We start from the raw sequence: 21,747 nt of genomic DNA on the forward strand, positions 1-21,747 counted from the left end.
CCACTATCATTATAATCATCATAAATGGGAGGCAAAATATCATCAAAGTAAATTTTCTCCTCCATGCTTGGGGGACTAAAAATATCATGCTCATCAAAACCAGCTTCCCCAAGCTTAAATTCTTCCATAGCATTAGCAATAATAGTGTTCAAAGAGTTCATGCTAATAACATTGCTACAACTATTTTGCAAACAAAGTTCCATGGGTTTTTTAATTCTCTCTTCAAACACATCATGTCCTAATTCAATATAAAGTTCATAAGGATCTCTAATTTTGTTGTTGTTTTCCATTAAGCCTAACTAGTGAAATAAAAACAAGAAACAAAAAGATATAATTGCAGAATCTAAAGGAAATAGCTTCGAGCACTCACACACCGGCAACAGTGCTAGGAAATAGCTTAGTAGTCGGAGGATGTGAATACCTTTTACCTTACCTCCCCGGCAACGGCGCCAGAAAATAGCTTGATGTCTACGCACGCTTCTATTCCTGTAGACAGTGTTGGGCCTCCAAGAGCAGAGGTTTGTAGAACAGCAGCAAGTTTCCCTTAAGTGAATCACCCAAGGTTTATCGAACTCAGGGAGGTAGAGGTCAAAGATATCCCTCTCAAGCAACCCTGGAATTACGATACAAGAAGTCTCTTGTGTCCCCAACACACCTAATACACTTGTCAGATGTATAGGTGCACTAGTTCGGCGAAGAGATAGTGAAATACAAGTAATATGGATGATTGTAAGTAGTAATTGCAATCTGAAATAAAGATGGCAGCAAGCAAACATGTAACAGAACTTGTTGGAAACGGTGTTTCAATGCTTAGAAACAAGGCCTAGGGATCCTACTTTCACTAGTGGACACTCTCAACAATGATCACATAATTAAATAAAGCTCTTCACTTGTGCTACTTCCTCACACTCTCTTGTTGGATAACAAACACCATTCATTGTGTAGGGCTATAAAAGCACACCTCAAGCCGGAGTAAACAAGCTCCACAACATCCGGAGTTCATATTAAAGTAACCTCTAGAGTGCATAATAGACCGTTGCAATTTAGACCGAGTACTAACATAGCATACACACTGTCAACAATAGCTATGAAAGGGGAATAGATCGCATCAATACTATCATGGTAATAGTTAACTTCATAATCTACAAGAGATTACAATCATAACCTACACCAAGTACTACATGATGCACACACTGTCAACTTTACATCATGGAGGAGGAATAGACTACTTTAATAACATCACTAGAGTAGCACATAGATTAATAGTGATACAAAGCTCATGATCACATAAAGATCACACCATGGGAGAGAGAGATGAACCACATAGCTACCGGTAGAGCCCTCAGCCTCGGGGGAGAACTACTCCCTCCTCATCATGGGAGACAGCAATGGCGATGAAGATGGCGGTGGTGTCGATGGAGATGACTCCGGGGGCAATTCCCCGTCCCGGCGACGTGCCGGAACAGAGACTTCTATCCTCCGAAACGGAGTTTCGCGATGGCGGCGGCGCCCCTGGAGTCTTTCTGGAGTTTCGTCGATTGGTATCGCGTTTTTAGGTCACGAGGGACTTTATAGGCGAAGAGGCGGAGTCGGAGGGGCAACAGGGCTCCCTCACCACGTGGCGGCGCGGCCAGGGTGGGACCCGCGCCCCCCTATGGTGTGGGTCCCCCTTGGCCCCCCTCCGGCTCTCCTTCGGTGTTCTGGAACATTCCGGGGAAAATAAGGCCTTGGGCTTTTGTTTCGTCGAATTCCGAGAATATTGCCCGAACAGCCTTTCTGGAACCAAAAACAACAGAAAACAGGAACTGGCACTGTGGCATCTTGTTAATAGGTTAGTTCCGAAAAATGCATAAAATCATTATAAAGTGTGAGCAAAACATGTAGGTATTGTCATAAAACTAGCATGGAACATCAGAAATTATAGATACGTTGGAGACGTATCACTCTGCTCCTCAAAAGGATTCATGCCATCTGTATTTAGACCAAACCTTAAGTTCCTTGCGTCATCTGCAAAGTCCGGGAACACTCTCTCGATTTTTCTCCACTGCGACCCATCAGCGGGGTGTCTCAATATCGCGTCTTTCTTACGGTCTTCTTTGTGCCGTCGCAACAACTTGGCATGTTCTTTGTTTCTGAACAAACGTTTTAACCATGGTATTATAGGAGCATACCACATAATCTTGGTAGGAACCCTCTTCCTAGGGCGCTTGCCCTCAACATCACCAGGGCCATCTCGTCTGATCTTATACCGCATCCAAATTTTCGTCCTCCTCACCGCGGTAGAGGATGCAGTCATTAGGGCATGCATGTATCTTCTGCACGTCTAATCCTAGAGGGCAGATAACCTTCTTTGCTTCGTACGTACTGGCAGACAATTTGTTATCCTTTGGAAGCATATTCTTCATTATTTTCAGTAACTTCTCAAATCACTTGTCAGATAAACCATTCTCTGCCTTCTATTGCAACAATTCCAGTGTGCTACCCAGTGTTTTATGGTCTTCTTCGCAATTTGGGTAAAACAATTTTTTGTGATCCTCTAATATCTGCTCGAACTTCAACCTCTCCTTTTTAGTTTCGCAGTCTCTCTTTGCATCAGCAATGGCTCGACCAAGATCATCAACGGGCTCATCTGATGCCTCTTGATCTCCAGCTTCCCCCGTTGCAGTATCACCGTATTCAGGGAACATGGGATAGTTGCCATCATCCTCTTCTTCTTTATTGTCTTCCATCATAACTCATTTTTCTCCGTACTTGGTCCAACAATTATAGCTGGGCATGAAACCGGACCGAAGTAGGTGGGTGTGAAGGATTTTCGAGGAAGAGTAATCCTTCTTATTCTGACAGACACCACATGGACAACACATAAAACCATCCCGATTGTTTGCCTCAGCCACACCAATAAAATAATGCAGGCCCGTAATGAACTCGGCAGTGCGTCGGTCACCGTACATCCATTGCCGGCTCATGTGCATTATATAATTAAGTATATCAAAAACCATTACAGATCATCATGAATATATAGAGACGCGATGTACATTGACACATGCATTTTATCAATGACAGATGAAAGGATAAAGTTGGTAACCTCGATCGAGGAGGAAAAAAAGAGGAGAAAGCTTAAGTGTGGCTCGGGCACTTCATATCATGTTTGTTTTGTGTGAACCCAAGTGGCATCATGCTCTGAGGCATTTCATCGAGCACCTCTTGTGCATAAGAAGGGAAAACCAAACCAACATACACCTCTCAAAGCAAAGTGTGGCTCACACACAAGCTCGGGCAGGCATGGTGATATATATATAAGAAAACTTTAGTCCCGGTTTGTATCTCCAACCAGAACTAAAGATCCATCTTTAGTCCCGGTTGGACACACAAACCGGAACTAAAGGTGCTCGCGCCTGCCGCCACCTGCTGCCTACCCAAGGTCCCATTTGGACCGGGACTAATGCTGGCCGTGCTCCGTGCGGCGTTCGAGCCGTTGGAACCGGGACTAATGCTCACATTAGTCCCGGTTTCAAACGCCGCCGGGACTAATGCTCCGAGTAGCTCCGAATAAAAATCCTATTTTCTACTAGTGCAGACCGCCGGCACCCCTTTAGTCCCGGTTCGTAATGCCAACCGGGACTAAAGGTTCCAAACGAACCGAGACTAAAGGCTTTCTAGGTTGAACCGGGACCAATGCCCCCCCATTAGTCCCGATTACATTGTGTTGGCTGACGTCTCATTATATAAGGAGGTCTAGGATACATGAGCTTTGACTTGAATACTACTGCCGTACAACGTACCCTATGAGCTAGTATTGTAGTATCCTATTACAATACTACAATATTACCATCACGTGCATATATTTTCGACACATTTTCAACATATCATTTGCTAACCAGGCAACATATACTACAATAAATCATTTTTTAGACATCTACAAAGACTAGATAATGGTCCTCATCAATTGTGTGACTTCGTAGCCGCAAGTGGTGGGAATGCTTTTCCCCACACAAAAAAGATAGATGCTTTAATAGGCATCGGCAATAGTACCTTCACCACTGAAGTGAAATCATTTTTCTGCACAAAGGTATCAATGGGTCCATCGTGAATTATTTTTTCCTTTTCAGAGGGACCGTGAGTTATTGGGCATCCATTAACTTGTCAAGAAGTGTTTAAGAAAGCACTAGCTCCTTCCACACTGCTTCACCCAACGAAACCTCGTCTCTCTTCCGCTCGCCTGCCAAGATTCGCCAGCGCGGGTGGCTTATCTCGGGCGGCTAACCGGCATGTGTCACGCTCCTCTTGGACGGTTTGTTTTGGAGACTCCGAACACAAGTTGCCGCCGGTCTGTGGCTGTGACTCCCTCCTTTTCAGATTGATGAAAATAAAATTAATTCCGGACAAGGATTAAATTCCGGTGTGAAAATAGTGAGCACGAATGAGAAAACAATGAAGGAATTGCACACTCATTGACGTGGTACCACAATGTTTGGCTTGTCGAGAAAGGAAGGAATAAGGGGAGGAGGTGGGTGGATAGATAAAGCGATCAGCAATTAAAGGAGAAAGATGACAGCAGACCCTGCTGTGTCGATGACTTATAAGCACACACCGAGAAAGCTTAATGCCATCGACGTGAAAGAAACGGAAATGGGGAGGCAGCGTAGGAGCGCTAGGGGAGTTCAATGGCTGAATCACTACTCCTCGGCGCAGAGCATCCTGGTCGTCGGAGACGGGGACTTCTCCTTCTCACTGGCGCTCGCCGCCGTATTTGGCTCCGGCGAGAACCTTGTCGCCACTTCCCTAGACTCCTACGGTTTGATATACTCTCCCTGCTCTCTACTTATTTATCTTCTCGCTGGCAATCGATCATCTGTTCATCTGCTGGTTAAACAAGGATTTAGTAATTTATTGAGCTGGTAGCTAGTGATTTTATCAGAACTGTACTGAGACAAGGAGTTAGTAATTTATTTTAACACGCCTATGCATTGGAACTTTATTGATTTCGTTAAGGATTCTCACTGAAACTACTCATGAAGAAAATATTCCAATTTCTTACAGCTAGAAATTGTGGCATGCATGGAACGTGTGCATTGAGAATCACTATTATACAAGTTCATTTATTATACACGCCTATCCATCTGTGGTTTCATCCTTCAATTTAGTTGTTGAAAACCGAATATTTTAAAAGTTCAGTTTTGTTATATATGAGCGTGGTAGGCTACTCTGCTTTATCCTCTATCTATGAGCTGTTTAGATCAACCTATTGTTTTGACGATATTGTTTTGCAATTTGCAGCCCAATTTAAACCTATACGAGGGTATCTTGATTTCATTCCATGTAACAACTACTCTTTCTTGGATTCACTTGCAGCTTTTTCCTATTTAAATTGTTTTTTACTTTCCAGGTTTCTTATTTGCTTCACTCGTCATTCTGCATTAAGCCCTATTTGGCTGCCACTGCTTACCTTATAAATCTGAGGGATAATGTTTATTACTGTAATTTCGTGATATTTTTTAAGTTAACTTATCTATTTACTCTGTATTTCTTGTTCGCAATCTACGTGATGAACAGACGCTCTGACGAGCAAGTACGGTAAAGCTAAATCAAATGTAACACAGCTAGAAAGGTTGGGGGCCACAGTTTTTCATGGCGTAGATGCAAAAATGATGAAGCGTCACCCTTGTCTGAAGATGAGACGGTTCGATCGGATTGTCTTTAATTTTCCACATGCTGGGTTCATAGGACATGAGCAACATGACCATATGATCAAGTATGTGCACTCCATTGATATGGTTATCTTTATTTATCTATTTTATTTCCATTATTTGTGTGTCAACTCACACTTTCCATTAAGAAAAACTTTCATATTAACATTATTATTTCTTGTGACGTGTAGGGCTCATCAGTTGCTAGTGAGGAGGTTCTTCGGCAACGCAAGCCACCTGATTCGTCCTGACGGTGAAATCCACGTTAGCCACAAGACAGGGCAGCCTTACGACAGATGGCAAATTGAAGAATTAGCATCTGAGTTTTCACTTGTTATTTCTGAGAAGGTCAACTTTTGGAAAGAAGACTACCCAGGTTATAACCAAAAGAGGGGAGACGGTGAATGGTGCGACGAGGAATTCTCTCTGCGTAATGGCTACACTTTCAAGTTCCGTGTCGAACGTGGAGAACCTGAAGAGCCTCCTAGTAGGAAATTCACCACATCGCAGAGGGAGAGCCTGCACAGGCTGCAGGAGTCATTGGATGATGTAACCAAGATGCACCAAGAGAAGGAACAACAACTATTGCTGTCGCAGCAACAGCTGATTTCTATATCGGAGTCTCTTCGTTCTTGCGTGGATGCACGCATCACTCTCAAGAGCAGACTCGAAGAAGAGCAGCGTCGCAGCAGGAAATTCACCATGGCGCAGAGGGAGACCCTGCATAGTCTGCAGGAGTCTTTGGATGTTGTAACCAAGCTGCACGAAGAGAAGAAACAGCAACTATTGCTGTTTCGGCAGGAGCTGATTTCCACTTCGGAGTCTCTTTGTTCCTCCGAGCACGTGCGCAACACTCTCCAGAGCAGGCTCGAAGAAGAGCAGCGTTGTAGCAGGAAATTCAAGTTCCTTTTTGGGTCTATGATCATCTTGTTCCTAAAATTTTGTATTTGATAGCACGATGTACTTAAGGCGGTACCCACGATTCTTTTTTAGAATCGTAATCTGAAATATGTGAACTGTACCTCTAGGTCAAAACAAAATTCACCAAGTACTCAAGCTATTTAGATTTGAGGTCGGAATCTTACCGGTTGCCAATGCTTCCCCCGCAGGTATTGTGCGGGGCCCTATCTGATGACATCATTCAAACTAGCAAACTGCATACTTGTCACGCTGACTTACTATTCATGGAGGTACTGTAGCATTCTGAAAAGTCAATATATACATATCCCTTAGTTCATTTTTAGTTCAAACCATGAAAACACGAAAGTGCTGCTGGAAAACCTTTCTCCTGGACTCTGTCCTACCATCTCTTTCCCCATTTCTGACCGGCCTCACTAGGTAGAAAAAACTGTTCATCACCAGCCTCATGGTGTATAGTAACATACCAGGTACTATTCATCGAAAACCCAAAACTGATGGGTTCGTTGCATAGAAAACAAAAAATTCCTACGGTTGCAACAAAAAATGTACCAAGATCATATCTAGGAGATGCTAGTAACGGATTAACCGTGGTTGAGATTAACTCACCCTCGAAGACACAAAGAGTTAACGAGAACGGTTCTCGTGGTTGATGTAGATGATCACTTGCCATTCTCAAGATCGTGAAGAAGACAAGCGCTACAAATGGGCAGTGCTTCCGTACTCGGTCACATGTACGGCTTGACGACGACCTCCAATCCCTCATTCCAGCGGGGCAGCGGAAGTAGAGGATCCACCGGGACAATCCAACAGCACTCCGGCGTGTTGGTGTTGGTGGAGAAACAATTTCAGCAGGGCTTCGCCTAAGCCATAGCTCGTATGGTGGATCAGCGGGAAGAGGAAGAAGGGACCAACCAAAGGGTCAAGAGATGAGCAACTATGGAAGAGAAGCTCCACCCATCTTATATAGGAGGAGGAGAGAGCAACAGCCGAAGGGGGGGTGGCCGGCCATGAGAGGTGCCCCCACCTCTTCCATCATTATGTGGTGGACACTCCACTCACACCCACTCAAAAGTCCCATAATTGATTTAAATCTCCACTAAAAAATGAAGGGGTTTTCTCCCATAAATGAATAAAACATTTTTAATTCTTTTACTTAATATTTGTTAATTCATTTAATTAACAAAAAATAATATTCAGCCCCTTTAACTATTCCGATATCCCAAAACAATTCCGGCGATTCTCGAAACAGTCCCTATGCTGTCCAAACTTTTCTCCGGTGTTCCGTATCCACTCTAAAATATCGACGAACCTTAAGTGTGTCACCATACAGTTCGTGAATAATGTGGACATGATTGAGACACCTCTCCGATCAATAATCATCAGCGGGATCTAGAGATCCGTAATGACTCCCACTCATTCAACGATGTAACTTGTGATCGCATGAACCATAAACGTCGTAACCAATATCTTTTATCTCGCGATACTTTACTTGTCCGGGATCCGATCATTGGTATCAACTTATACCTAGTTCGATCCCGTTACCGACAAGTACTCTTTACTCGTTCCGTGATATGACATTCCTGTGACCTAGTCACATGCTTGCAAGCGGTGTCAATGTGATATCACCGAGAGGGCCCAGAGTATATCTCTCCGTCATTAGGATGGAAAAATACCGCTCTTGATCCATGAGCCACAACTAATACTTTCATAGTACCTAAATCCACCTTTATAGCCACCCTGTTACGGTGTGACGTTTGATTTCATCAAAGTACTCTTCCGATGTTTAGTGATTGACATGATCTCATGGTCTATGGAATAGAGCTACTTCGTATGGGTTTGATATAGCAATGTAAACTCAATGACTTGATCGTATTGCTATACCTACTTGGGTGTGTGTTCATCACATCATTCTTCTAAAGACGTGACCCCGTTATTAACAACATCCAATATTCATGATCAGGAAACCTTTGATCATCAATTAATCAATGAGCTAGTTAAAAGAGAGGCTTTACTAGGAACTCTTGCTTGTTTATTAAACACACAAGTATTAACATTTTCGGTTAATACAATTCTAGCATGAGAAATAAACATCTATTATAAACATGGAATAAGATAATAACCACTTTATTATTGTCTCTCGGGCATATTCCCTTCAGTCTCCCACTTGCACTAGAGTCAATAATCTAGATTACATTGTGATGAATCTAACACCCATGGAGTTCTGGTGCTGATCATGTTTTGCACTTGGGAGAGCTTTAGTCAATGGGTCTGCCACATTTAGATCCATGTGTACTTTGCAAATCTCTATATCGCCATCCTTGACATGCTCACGGATGGAGTGAAACCGGCGTTTGATATGCTTGGAATTCTTGTGAAACCTTGGTTCTTTAGAATTGGCTATGGCACCATTGTTGTCACAATAGATAACCATTGGGTCCAATGCACTTGGAACCACACCTAGTTCAGATATGAACTCCTTCATCCAAATCGCTTACGCCGCTGCTTCTGAAGCAGCAACATATTCCGCCTCTGTTGATGATCTTGCCACCACGAGTTGATTGGAACTCCTCCACCTCACTGCTCCTCCATTCATTAAAAATACGTACCCGGATTGTGGCTTAGAGTCATCCGGATCAGTGTCGAAGCTAGAGTCGACGTAACATTTTGCGACGAGCTCTTCTTCACCGCCATATATGAGAAACATATATTTAGTCCTTCTTAAGTACTTAAGGATATTCTTGACCGCCGTCCAGTGTTCCAAACCTAGATCTGATTGGTATCTGCTAGTCAAACTAATAGCATGTGCCACATCCGGTCTTGTACATAGCATAGCATACATGATAGAGCCTATGGCTGAAGCATAGGGAATCTTATTCATTACTTCTCTATCTTCTGCTATAACTGGACTTTGAGTCTTGCTCAATGCCTTGCCTTGCAACATAGGTAAGAGCCCTTTCTTACTTCCGTCCATTCTAAACTTCTTCAGAATTTTGTCAAGGTATGTACTTTGTGATAGCCCAATAAAGCGTCTCGATCTATCTCCATAGATTTTGATGCCTAAAATATACGCCACTTCACCAAGGTCCTTCATTGAAAACTTACTGTTTAAGTAATCTTTCACGCTTTTCAGAAGTTCTATATCATTTCCAATCAATAATATGTCATCCACATATAATATCAGAAATGCTACTGAGCTCCCACTCACTTTCTTGTAAATACAAACTTCTCCATAAGTTTGGACAAATCCAAACCCTTTGATCACCTCATCAAAGCGGAGATTCCAACTTTGGGATGCTTGCTTCAGTCCATAAATGGATTGCTGAAGTTTGCATACCTTGTCAGTATCCTTAGGATCGACAAAACCTTTGGGTTGCACCATGTACAACTCTTCCTCAATGTTTCTATTAAGGAATGCAGTTTTGACATCCATCTGCCAGATTTCATAATCGAAAAATGCAGCAATTGCTAACACAATCCTAACAGATTTTAGCATCGCTACGGGTGAGAAAGTCTCATCGTAGTCAACTCCTTGAATTTGTCGAAAACCCTTTGCGACAAGTCAAGCTTTATAGATGATCACATTACCATCAGCGTCTGTTTTCTTCTTGAAGATCCATTTGTTCTCAACGGCCTTACGGTCATTGGGAAGGTCCACCAAAGTCCATACTTAGTTTTCGTACATGGATCCCATCTCGGATTTCATGGCTTCAAGTCATTTGTCAGAATCTGGGCTCATCATCGCTTCATCATACGTCGCAGGGTCATCGTTCTCAACGACCATGACATTCATGACGGGAACATACATATCAGGAGCTGTGCGTGTCCTTATTGACATGCAAAGTACGGTAGTATCCTCTTTAGGAGTTTCATGATCTCCATCATTAGTTCCTTCTTCATTTGCCGAAGTCACCACTGGAACAGTTTCCAGCACTGCACCACTCGACATGTCATGAAGAGAAGGTTCAATAACCTATTCGTGTTCTACCTTTCTTCCACTCACACCTTTTGAGAGTAACTCATTCTCCAAAAAGGATCCATTCTTGGAAACGAAAACTTTGCCTTCTGATCTGTGATAGAAGGCACTACTAGGAAACAGGTCATTAGTGGCGCACCACTATGGGCTGTCAGTCACGCCACTGCTAACAGTTAGCAGTGGCGCACTAGTGGTGCGCCATTGGTAGCCCAAGTACCAATGGCGCACCTCGTGGTGCGCCATTGCTAACTATTGTAGTGCGCCACTGTTGGACCAAAGAGGTGCGCCATTGCTGTCTAGGGTTGGTGCGCCACTACTGACTATTGTGGTGCGCCACTAATGACCCATAGAGGTGCGCCATTGCTGCCTGTAACGGTGCGCCACTGCTGGGTCGGAGACGTGCGCCATTGGTGCCTACAGGGGTGCGCCACTGCGAGGGTTTAGAAGTGTATCACAGCAGTGCGCCACTGCTATCTCCAGGGGTGCGCCACTGGCTTGTTTGGAGTGGTGCGCCACTGATGGTTACTAGGTGCGCCACTGCTGGCTGGTAATTCGATTTTTTTAAATTTATTTGTATTCCTGCTATTTGTACAGGTTGTAATACAGCACAATACAGGATATATAATGCATATAGACAACATCATAGTATATCAATACATAATTCTTCACATTAGCCTCCAAATTCAAAGTATGGATTCCAAATATTAGACAAGTTACGAGGTTACAAGGTCATGAGCTAGGTTACAAGGTCGATCATCTAAACTACCATCACATAGAAGAGAGCTACAGTCACTACTAGCATCATCCCGATGAAAGTGGTCTTCATCCGGTACCTCCTCCACTCCCTCCTCTCTCCCACCAGATAGCGCGCGTATCTGTCTTCGGCCTCCGCCCTAGTGGTGTACCCTTTGTAGCTATTACCGCTAAAACGGTGAACCTATCTCTGACACTCCTCCCAGTCGTCGTAGACTCCGGGAACCTTGCCCTTGTACATGACATATGATGACATCTCTGCATATATGCACAAGCCAATGAAACATTAGTGCACTCATAGGTCTTTGCAACGAATAAGAGCAAAGTCAAATATGATCCAAGTAGTATCAACTAAATATTATATATGCCTCATACTTTGTTGGTCAAAACAAATATTAACATTCAGGGACAGTGTAAGCGAGGCCAGGTAGGATGCACAAGAGATTGATATTTGTGCAATCACACCAGGCTCGCTCGCACCGCCCCCGAGTGTAGTGACCAAACATTCTAATCATCAGCATTCTGAAATACCAAAGCAAACGGAATGACAAGGTGAACTCAAATAAGAGCCAAGTAGTATGAACTAAATGGCATGTCTCATACATTGTTGGTCGAAACAAATATTAACATTCCGGGATGGTGTAAGTGAGGCCAAGTAGGATGCACAAGAGATTGATATTTGTGACATCACACCAGGCTCACTGGCACCACCCCGGAGTGTAGTGACCGAACATTCTAATCATCGGCACTCTCTCGAAGAAAGACCAAAATAAACGAAGAAGGCCAACTCAAATAAGAGCCAAAAAGTATGAACTAAATGGCATGCCTCATACATTGTTTGTCGAAACAAATATTTAACATTTAGGGAAGGGGTCAGTGAAACCAAGTAGGATGCACAAGAGATTGATATTTGTGCCATCGCACCAGGTTCACTGGCCCCACCCCCAAGTGTAGTGACCAAACATTCTAATCATCGGCAAGTGCAAATAAAATTAAAGACCAAATCAAATGCGCAGAACGACTGTCGAAACTAGAGAGCCATATATATAATTTCACAAACATAGCCGAACTAGTAATTAATAGCATCGATTACATATAAGTTCAACGACCGTCGAAACTAATTAAAGAGACATGCAAGTAAAGTACTGGATAAAGTTTATTACAACACAAGCTTGTTGATAGTTCAGAACTACATAACTAGGCTAGCATCAAGACTTTCTACTCGGCTCAGGGGCACTACAAGAAATGTGCCATAATATGACGTTTTTTTTATGACTGGAAATCAAAATGTCATAGCTTTATGACGTTCCTAGCTTTGACCGTCCTTGGCCACTCCGGGGGGGCAAAACCCTAGAAAATCGTGACGTTATTGGGCAAAAACGTCATTGGCAATTTAGGTCAAAACGTCATTAGCAAAATTAAGTGGCCTACGACGTTTTTCCAATGCCGATTGCGACAAATCAATAGCGTCATTGGCATTTGGCTCAATACAATGGTATGTGTTTGGCTGCCATGTCATCCATTTTGCCTATGTGTCCCTTTTCGGGTCCCACGCGCCTCACACGTGTCACTGGAAGCAACTGGCTTGAACTAACTGACATGTAGGACCAACTGATACTTGTGGGACAAAGGCGTCTTGTTATTTTTTTTCTCTGTGTCGTCCACCATTTTAATGGGCTGCTGGTGATATCCTCCTCTTTTGGGCTGTCCTCTACTAGGCTGCTGGCTGCTGGCCTACCCCACGGCGGCCCATCCGGGGGTTGAATTGCTGGCCCGACGGCCCATCCGGGGGTTGAATTGCTGGCCCGACGGCCCATCCGGGGTTGGAGTGGCTCCCGATGGAAATAACTGGCAAAAATTGCGCTTGCGGGGACTCGAACCCTCGACCTGGCGCTGCCGCACTACCACTCCCTACCGCTTTGCTACAATAGTGTTGTTGACACAAGTATGGTTGTCCATGTATATAGACATGATAGACTAATCAGTTGTCTTAAAAATCCCTCCACCTCGACCAAAATCCCTCCGACCAGGTGCATCTAGCTAGGGTTCCTCCTCCGACCAAAATCCCTCCGACCAGGTGCATCTGTTGCATGGCGGCGCAGTTCCCAGCCTGCTCGGGCAGTTCTTCTAGGTCAGGAGCGTCGTCGCGTCGCCGCCGGCGGCCGGGCACGCCCATCCCGTATCGGCAGCGGCCATTCGATTATGAGCCCGCCGACGTATGTGACTGTGGCGAGAAGATGCCGCAATGGATTTCTTGGAGTGATCCGAATCCTGGGAGAAGATACCGGAACTGCAAAATTCGCTCGGTTAGTCTTCGAGCACGCCCCCCCGCCCCCATTCTGAATTTCGCCCGCCGTCTTCTGAAGTTTCTTTTCTACTATGGCTTACTTATCCTCTTTTGTTCTTCATCTGTCAGATTGCTGGTGGAATAGGGTGTAAAGTGTTTAAGTGGATTGATGATCCGCTGGATGCACGTCACAAAGAGTTAGTTCGTGATCTGCGTGATGCTGTTTGGGATCGAGATGAAGAAATTGAGAGGCTCCGTGTAGAAATTGAGAGGCTCCAGGAAGAAAAGTTTCTGCTTGTCGCAAGGAAACAGAGCAACCCTGAACCAAAGAAAATGGGAGGCTTCATGGTTTGGGTGCTATCTCGTAGCTTTTGTCATCTCGTTGTACCAGGTGATGTGTAGGAACTGAAATTAGGGTGAATTCAGTGATCTGTTGGTCGGGAGGAGAAGAAGCTAGAGTATATGCTAGAGTTATTGTGTTGTAATTCCAACCATTTGTCTGTTCGTGCCACAATGTTTAGTTCCTGAATTTGAACCATGTCTATGTATGTGTGCAATTCTGTTCAGTTGAAAATGTGTTCTGTTGAAAATGTGTAGCAGCTACTTTTGCACGGCGGCGCCGCCCATATATGGTCGCCGGCGTCAGCCATGCACGGCGGCGCCGCCCATATATGGTCGCCGGCGTCAGCCATGTATTGAAAAAATTGGGCATGGATTCCCCTAAAAATTGGGCATGGAGTCCCCAAAAAATTGGGCACAAATTCTGGGAACAAATAGCTGACATATTCAACATAAATTCTGGGAATATTGAACATAAAAATTGGGCACAAATTCTGGGAACAAATAGCTGACATATTCTGGGAACAAATAGCTGACATATTCAACATAAATTCTGGGAACAAATAGCTGACATATTCAACACAAATTCTGGGAACAAATAGCTGACAAATTCTGGGAACAAATAGCTGACATATTCAACACAAACTGCTACTCATCTTCTTCGAAAACTTGACGCTTCCTAGTCCTATTTCCTCCATCATCATCATCATCATCCTCATCGCTGCAATATTGGTACATTGTCTGATCAACCTCCTCGATTTCTTCGGGCACAACCTCTTTGCTATATTTCTTCAGTTTGTCCACAATGACTTTTTCAAGTAGCACACGTTCCTGGTCACTTCTCGTCCTACTCCGTGCAGTGCCTTCTTTTTCTTGCACAGGAACTTGACTGGAATCTTCATCTTGATATGATAGTACAGCAACACCGGGTCCCTGTTCATTTTCTTTTACACTCCATAGATGTCTATGGTGAAATTTCTGCACAACTTGCCATTTTCCTTTCAACTTGGTGTCTGGCACATAAAAGACCTTGGTTGCTTGTGATGTCAGAAGGAAAGGATCAGTCTTGTACCAAAACTTTTCTGTGTTAACACTCTTGAAGTGTCCATCATCGTCGAGCCCGGGTTTCCTACCACCAAGGTCAAACCAGTCACACCGGAAGAGGACAACTGACCGATGGACGCCACCGCTGGAGTTGTATTGCAATCTGATGATGGATTTGAGCTGACCAAAGAAGTCAATGATGTTGCCATCATGATCTCCCTCAGAAACGATTCCACTATTTTGTGTCTTCCTGTTCTTCTCGCGGTCAACAAAGATGGTACCGAACACTGTCAACAACACATGCCGAATATAGTCTCACTCTAAAATCTGGTTTGCACGCCAAAGCATAGAGATCAGGACAGACATCATTTCGCATTTTTCCAATCTGCAAAATATTAACCGGGGGTGAGTAACACACACAGCAAAATTATATCATGAACTTTTCCAATCTTCAGAAATAAACCAGCTAAAGATCTCACATGAGTCTGAAACCATCTAGCAAAGTTCTTGGCAAGCCATCTATCAACATTGATCTGACCACCTTGTTGGTTCAACTCTTGTTTGCACAGGCTGGAATGGCAAATGTAAAATAGATCCTAATTATTATTTGGAGAGGCTGCAATAACCTATCTATATAAGGGGATGAAGAGAAACGTACTCGATGTATGGATCAACCTCGTGGCAACTTCGGAGCACATACCACACCATGTTGTCATAGTCCTCACCAGCAAACACATATTGAGAGGCTCCAATAAATTTCACACCGTGTTTGAAAACAGACACATCACCAATATGTGAATCATCCCGCTCCGGATTTCTGCTTGGACGGTTGAATCTTGTTTCAACATCGTCGAAGTATCTCGAGCAAAATGTCAGGCACTCATCAACAATATATGCTTCGGCAATCGATCCCTCCGGCCTGGCATTGTTCCGGACATAACGCTTCAATGTTAGCAACCTTCTTTCGACTGGGTACATCCAACCGTAATGCACTGGGCCTCTAAGCCTTGCCTCTTTTGGTAAATGGATGGCCAAATGCACCATCACATCGAAGAAAGATGGGGGGAAGATCTTCTCAAGTTTGCAAAGAATAACTACGATTTCCTTTTCAAGTCTGTCCAGAACGTCTCTCTTCAGTGTTTTGCAAAGACAAACTTTCCTTCAAGAAATTTCCAAGTTCAGCAACCGCTTCATATATGTCTTCATGGATTGTTCCTCGAAGGCCAGCCGGTAAGATCCTTTGAAGCAATATATGACAAATATGGGTCTTCAGCCCTTGAAGCTTGCACTTATCAAGCAGCAACACACTTGGATATGTTAGACGCGTACCCATCTGGAAACCTCACAGCTTTTATGAATTCACAAAAAGCAATTTTTTCTTGTTTACTCATTGTATACCACGCCTGTGGCATCTCAAAAGAGTCAGCTGAAACAGGCTGCAAATGCAAGTCACGTCTTATGCCCATGTCTTCCAAATCAAGCCTTGAATTCACAGTGTCTTTGGTCTTGCCTTGTATGTTCATGAAAGTACCAATCAAATTGTCACAGATGTTTTTCTCGATGTGCATTACATCGAGATTATGCCTCAGCTTTAGATCTTCCCAAGATGGCAAGTCCCACAAACATGATCTACGGCTCCAACACCGACCGTCCTCACATTTCCTTTTCTTCGAAGCTTGCCTCGGTATCACATCTCTAACCCTATCAAGCTGTTGCTTCAGCTCTTCTCGGGAGTGAATTCCGCCGGCTTCTCACGGCTTTAAGCACCATCGAATTCTTTTGCTATTTCTCCAAGGATGGTGCCGAGGTAGCCAACGGCGGTGCCCAATAAAGCAGATTTTGTTCCTTAATTTCTTGGAGCAATTCTCTTTGTCACAACGCACACATGCCTGGTAACCAGCTGTGGCCCTCCCTGACAATGTGTGCAGTGCCGGATAATCATGAATACACCATAAGATTGCAGCACGGAGATCAAACTTGTCTGGACTATTGGCATCATACGATTTTACACCTTTCCAGAGCTCCTGCAGCTCTTCCATCAAAGGCTCCATGAAGACATCAAAATCTTTTCCCGGAGAGGATGGACCAGGGATTAGCAATGCAAGCATGAAGTTGGACTGATCCATACATGCCCACGGCGGAAGGTTGTATGGCACCACGAATACAGGCCACATGCTGTAGGAGTTGCTCATATTCCCGTAGGGATTAAAACCATCCGTGGCAAATCCAAGCCTTATGTTCCTGGCATCAGCGGCAAAGTCTTTATGAATATTGTCAAAATCCTTCCATGCATCCCCGTCTGCTGGATGACTGAGATCATTCTCCACGTCTTGCCGCTTCAGTTTGTGCCACTGTACTTCCTTTGATTGCTCCTTTGAAAGAAACATTCTTTGCAGCCTTGGAATCAATGGGAAGTGCCTTAGCACCTTCTCTGGGATCTTTCTCCTATCATCATCATCTTTCCATCTGGAGGCTTTGCACTTGGGGCAATTATTCTCCTTGGCATAATCCTTCCGGAACAATACACAGTTATTCGGGCACACATGGATACTCTCATAACCAAGTCCCAACCTGCCGACTATGCTAAGTGCCTCCTCGTATGACTTTGGTATTGAGCTATTAGGGTATTGCAAGGCCAAAATCAGGAGTATCGCGTTGAATGCAACGTTGCTAATCCGGTAGTACGACTTGGCCTGAAGTAACTTGACTGTGAGTGAAAACCTTGACATTGTACCCCCATCGCTGGCTGCGCGCTTGGCTTCCTCTATCAACTCAGCAAATATAGTGTCCTTTCCAGCACCTTGCGGTTCTGAGTTGTACAAATCAGCAAGCAGATCAGGAATTCTATCATCTTCGTAACCATCTTCCTCTTGCAAACCATAATAGTGTGCCTCTGCATCACCTCCACCAACATGGTGTGCCCCTGCATCACCTCCATGTCCAGCCTCAGGTTCACCTCCATGTCCAGCCTCAGGTTCACCTCCATGTCCATGTCCGGCTTCAGGTGCACCTCCTTGTCCTCCATGTCCAGCTTCAGGTACAGGATGTAATGGTTCTCCATGGAAGACCCATCGCTCATAAGTGCTTGCCATCCCAAAAAGAAGCAAATGAGACTCTACTACATCTAGAGGTTTTGTGCACCGGTTGAGACAGCTACGACATGGGCACAACACCTGATCAACATTGGCAGCATTCAAGCGAACAAACTGCATAAACTCTGCCACTCCCTTTGTGTGTTCAGGGGAAAGCCTTCTAATTCTTGTTGTAATCCAGCGTCTGTCCATCTGCGGAAGAACAAAATGATGCAATTAGCACACACCTAACTGCACAGCAGTTCCAATTTCAAGCAATGCACAGCAGTTCAATTCGATTTTGTGAACTGATGAAGAAGAACAGATCGAGAGGGGAGAGATGAGAGGGGTGCAGACCGGGAGATGCGGAGGGGCTCGTCCTGGAGAGGGCGAGGGGCTCGTCCTGGAGAGGGCGAGGGGCTCGTCGTCGGCGAGGCAGATGGACAGCAGATCCCTTGCTCGGACGCAGCGCCGGCACAACCACCACCGCCGTCACCTCGGACTCGGTACTTTAGTCCTAGTAACAGCACATATTGGATCACAGAGATTCGATATTGTGAACTGACGAAGAAGAACAGATCGAGAGGGGAGAGGTGAGAGGGGTGCAGACCGGGAGATGCGGAGGGGCTCGTCGTCGGAGAGGGCCGGGGCTCGTCGTCGGAGAGGGACGGGGCTCGTCGTCGGAGAGGGACGGGGCCGCCACCGCCGCCACCGCCGCCGCCGCCGCTCGTCGTCGGAGATTCGAATTTCTGCTAGGTTATCGGAGGGAGTTGGATTCGGAAGGGATATTTGGGCTTCTCCTGGGCGCCAAAAAAAATCAAAAAGAGTGAGGGCTGGGACTCGAACCCAGCACCTCTAGATGTGTCAACGTGCCGCTTAACCAAAGGAGCTATTGGAGAGATCTTGTCACCTTACCATCCTTTATCCTTTACATAGTGGAACTAAGGCAACTTTTTTTTTATAGTTATGGATATGATCTTGTTACATAATCTATCGGAGGATACTGATTTAGGACAACAGTTAATTTGTACAGTGAGCATTAGCTAAGCAACAAGGCTAATATATGACTAATAATTAATTACGGCTAGCAAACTATATATATCTATATATACTCCAGCATATATAGACCACCAAAAGCACATTATATTACACATATATAGTGCCAGCCTTGAGCTCAATAACATAGTACCAAAAGGACACGTTAATTATAGATACTACCGAGGAGGTTCAACGCTCATTTACTTGAGCACATTACATAGACCAACAGGCCATTAGATAGTACCAGATCGATCGATAAGAGGTTCAACGCTCATATTACTTGAGCTCATACACACATATATATAGTACTACTAGCTTAATTAGAGAGGTTCAGCCTGCTAGCTCATTTCTCGAGCTTCCTGACATACAACTTGAGACCGCCCCGGGCGCGAATGCGGAACCAAAACACAAAGATATCATTTGCCTTCATCTTGCTCTTCCGCACCACAGCACTCCAGTTTGTTGTGATCACTGCACCGTCAAACTTCCCTTTGCCCTGGAAAATCCTCACTTTCACACCATGTCTCTCACTGTAAGAGACAAGAAAGTCATTATCTGGAAGCTGCATATTCGTCGAGATGTACTTCTTGGTAAACTTCCGATTGAAGTACTGCAGATTATAAGATGCAAAACTTCGTTCAGATGAAGTAATTGTCAACATATAAAGATGCAAAAACATCCTTGATCGAGATGGAGTAATTATATTTACCATTCTGGAACAGCCTTCCACGGTACTTGCACTCTTTATAGTGCACACATAAAAAGGAATTGCTGGGCGCTTTTGGTCAACAAGATATCTCAGGGTATCAACTTGTGTAGGATTCATTTCCACTAGATTGGGATACATGCAAAAGTCATCCCATTCCTCACCTGCCTCTATCCTGGGACCTACATATATAAGGAAACCAGGGAATAAGGCCTAGTTTAAAGTTTTCCTAAAACTGAAGTATATCAAACCAACAGTATTTATAGAAACTGAAGTATTCCTTGAATGCTACAAATTGACTAGCTATTATGCCAAACCGAGACTAATTAAGCATTTGACCTATATCCTGCATCTATAACTACTATATATATATTTTACCTCGACGAGTCAGATGGACATCAGCAGGAGGAGGAGGAGCAACTTCCTCATGCTGAGCTGCACAATCCATTGCTGCAGCATCATCAGCTTTCTCTTGCTTGATGTGAACCCTATCTAGAGCACCATCCTCACCTTCGGAGGATGAGCTGATGTCGATGGTCTCAACGGCCTTCTTGGATGGGACCAAAATGGCAACTTCATAGTCATAGGGGTCCATGGTGTCGACCAAATAACAAGCAGTGAACAATTTGAGAACTATGAAACTATTAATTACACATTAATTAAAACTAAGTTGGGATGTTTAGGTTCAGATTGACATTCGCACTAGCAGCACTAGCACATGTTTTGAATCAATCTAAACCAGGAAAATCTACTCTAGCACTAGAATCTACTTTGAATCGATCAAACCCTAGGAAAATCGCCGCTCGGACAAAAAAACCCCAATTAAAATCCCCCGAGATTAAGTACGGCAAACCCTAGAAAATCCCCCGCTCATCCCCCAAATTAACCTGAGCTTCGGCCGACGGAGGCAGTGGAGCTTCGGCCGACGGAGCTTGACGGGGCTGCTTGACGGAGCTTCGGCCGACGGAGTTGGGAGAGGAAGAGGCGGCAGTGGCGGCTGGGTGAGAGAGAGTGAGACAGGGGAGAAAGTTGCTTTTGGTATAGGACATTTTGGGGTGGGTGGGGCAAAATGGCACCCACTGACGTGTGGGGCCATCTAGCAGTAGATACCACTGGGTTGGGCCATTTCCGGTAATTTTATGTGGATTAGGGGCCAGCAGGTAAAATGGAACCCTCATTCTCTGTTTTTACTAATTATAATAAATCAGAAATTCCCTCCTCCGCCTCTCCGCTTCTTGACGGTTCCACTCCGCTTCTTGCCGGTTCCACTCCCACTAGACGGAAAACCCTCCTCCGCGCCAAGACGCTTCTGCCTCGCCGCTTCTGCCACCTCCGCCGCTTCCTCCTCCGCCGCTTCTGCCTCCTCCGCGCCATGGACGCTGCTTCTTCTTCCTCTTCCTCTGTTCCGCAACCGCTTCTGCCTCCTCCGCCGTCAGCAATGCAGGCCATTACTCAGATCAGGACCTTCACCGTCCATGGCGGCAAGGAGATTGATGTTGTCTACACAAACGAGGAGGAGACAATGAGCAAGTACCTGAAGATGTACGCGCAGTGGTATGCGGAAGAAGAAGAGAACAAGTTTGTAGGATTGGATCTCGAGTACACTCGGGAGGACCCCAACCACGAAGAAGACAACTACCTCGCCGTCGCTCAACTGTGCATGAGGAACCACGTCCTCGTCTGCCACTTTTCCTGGTTTGTAGACCTTAATCTTGCTCTGATTTACTTAATCTTGCTCTGATTTTGTTAATCTTGCTCAGATTTTAGTTAATCGCTAGTGCATGATGAACCAAGTCACCCTCGAGTGCTCTGTTTTAGTTAATCTTGATCTGTTTTAGTTAATCTCGAGTGCAACAAATTAAACTACAAACCGTGCTAGCTGCAAAACTAGTTTTGTTTCTGTGTTTTGTGTAACAAAAGCCACAAAG

At 44.6% G+C, this 21,747-nt stretch overlaps 1 protein-coding gene across 2 annotated transcripts; it reads left to right on the forward strand.

Annotated features, from left to right (window-relative positions):
* Positions 1 to 4,594: 4,594 nt before the first annotated feature.
* On the forward strand, positions 4,595 to 6,766 carry LOC127326852 (heavy metal-associated isoprenylated plant protein 41). Of its 2 annotated transcripts, XM_051353633.2 has the most exons (4): positions 4,595 to 4,795; positions 5,278 to 5,319; positions 5,554 to 5,752; positions 5,879 to 6,766. In XM_051353633.2, exons 1-4 carry the CDS (start codon positions 4,630 to 4,632, stop codon positions 6,636 to 6,638), a joined length of 1,167 nt encoding a protein of 388 aa, XP_051209593.1. In that variant the 5' UTR covers positions 4,595 to 4,629; the 3' UTR covers positions 6,639 to 6,766. The 2 variants fall into 2 exon arrangements, with proteins under 2 accessions (XP_051209593.1, XP_051209594.1); XM_051353634.2 differs by lacking the exon at positions 5,278 to 5,319 and having other exon boundaries at positions 4,596 to 4,795.
* Positions 6,767 to 21,747: the final 14,981 nt, after the last annotated feature.

This window comes from Lolium perenne, chromosome 6, assembly GCF_019359855.2.
Source record: "Lolium perenne isolate Kyuss_39 chromosome 6, Kyuss_2.0, whole genome shotgun sequence".
Classification (NCBI taxonomy): domain Eukaryota; kingdom Viridiplantae; phylum Streptophyta; class Magnoliopsida; order Poales; family Poaceae; genus Lolium; species Lolium perenne.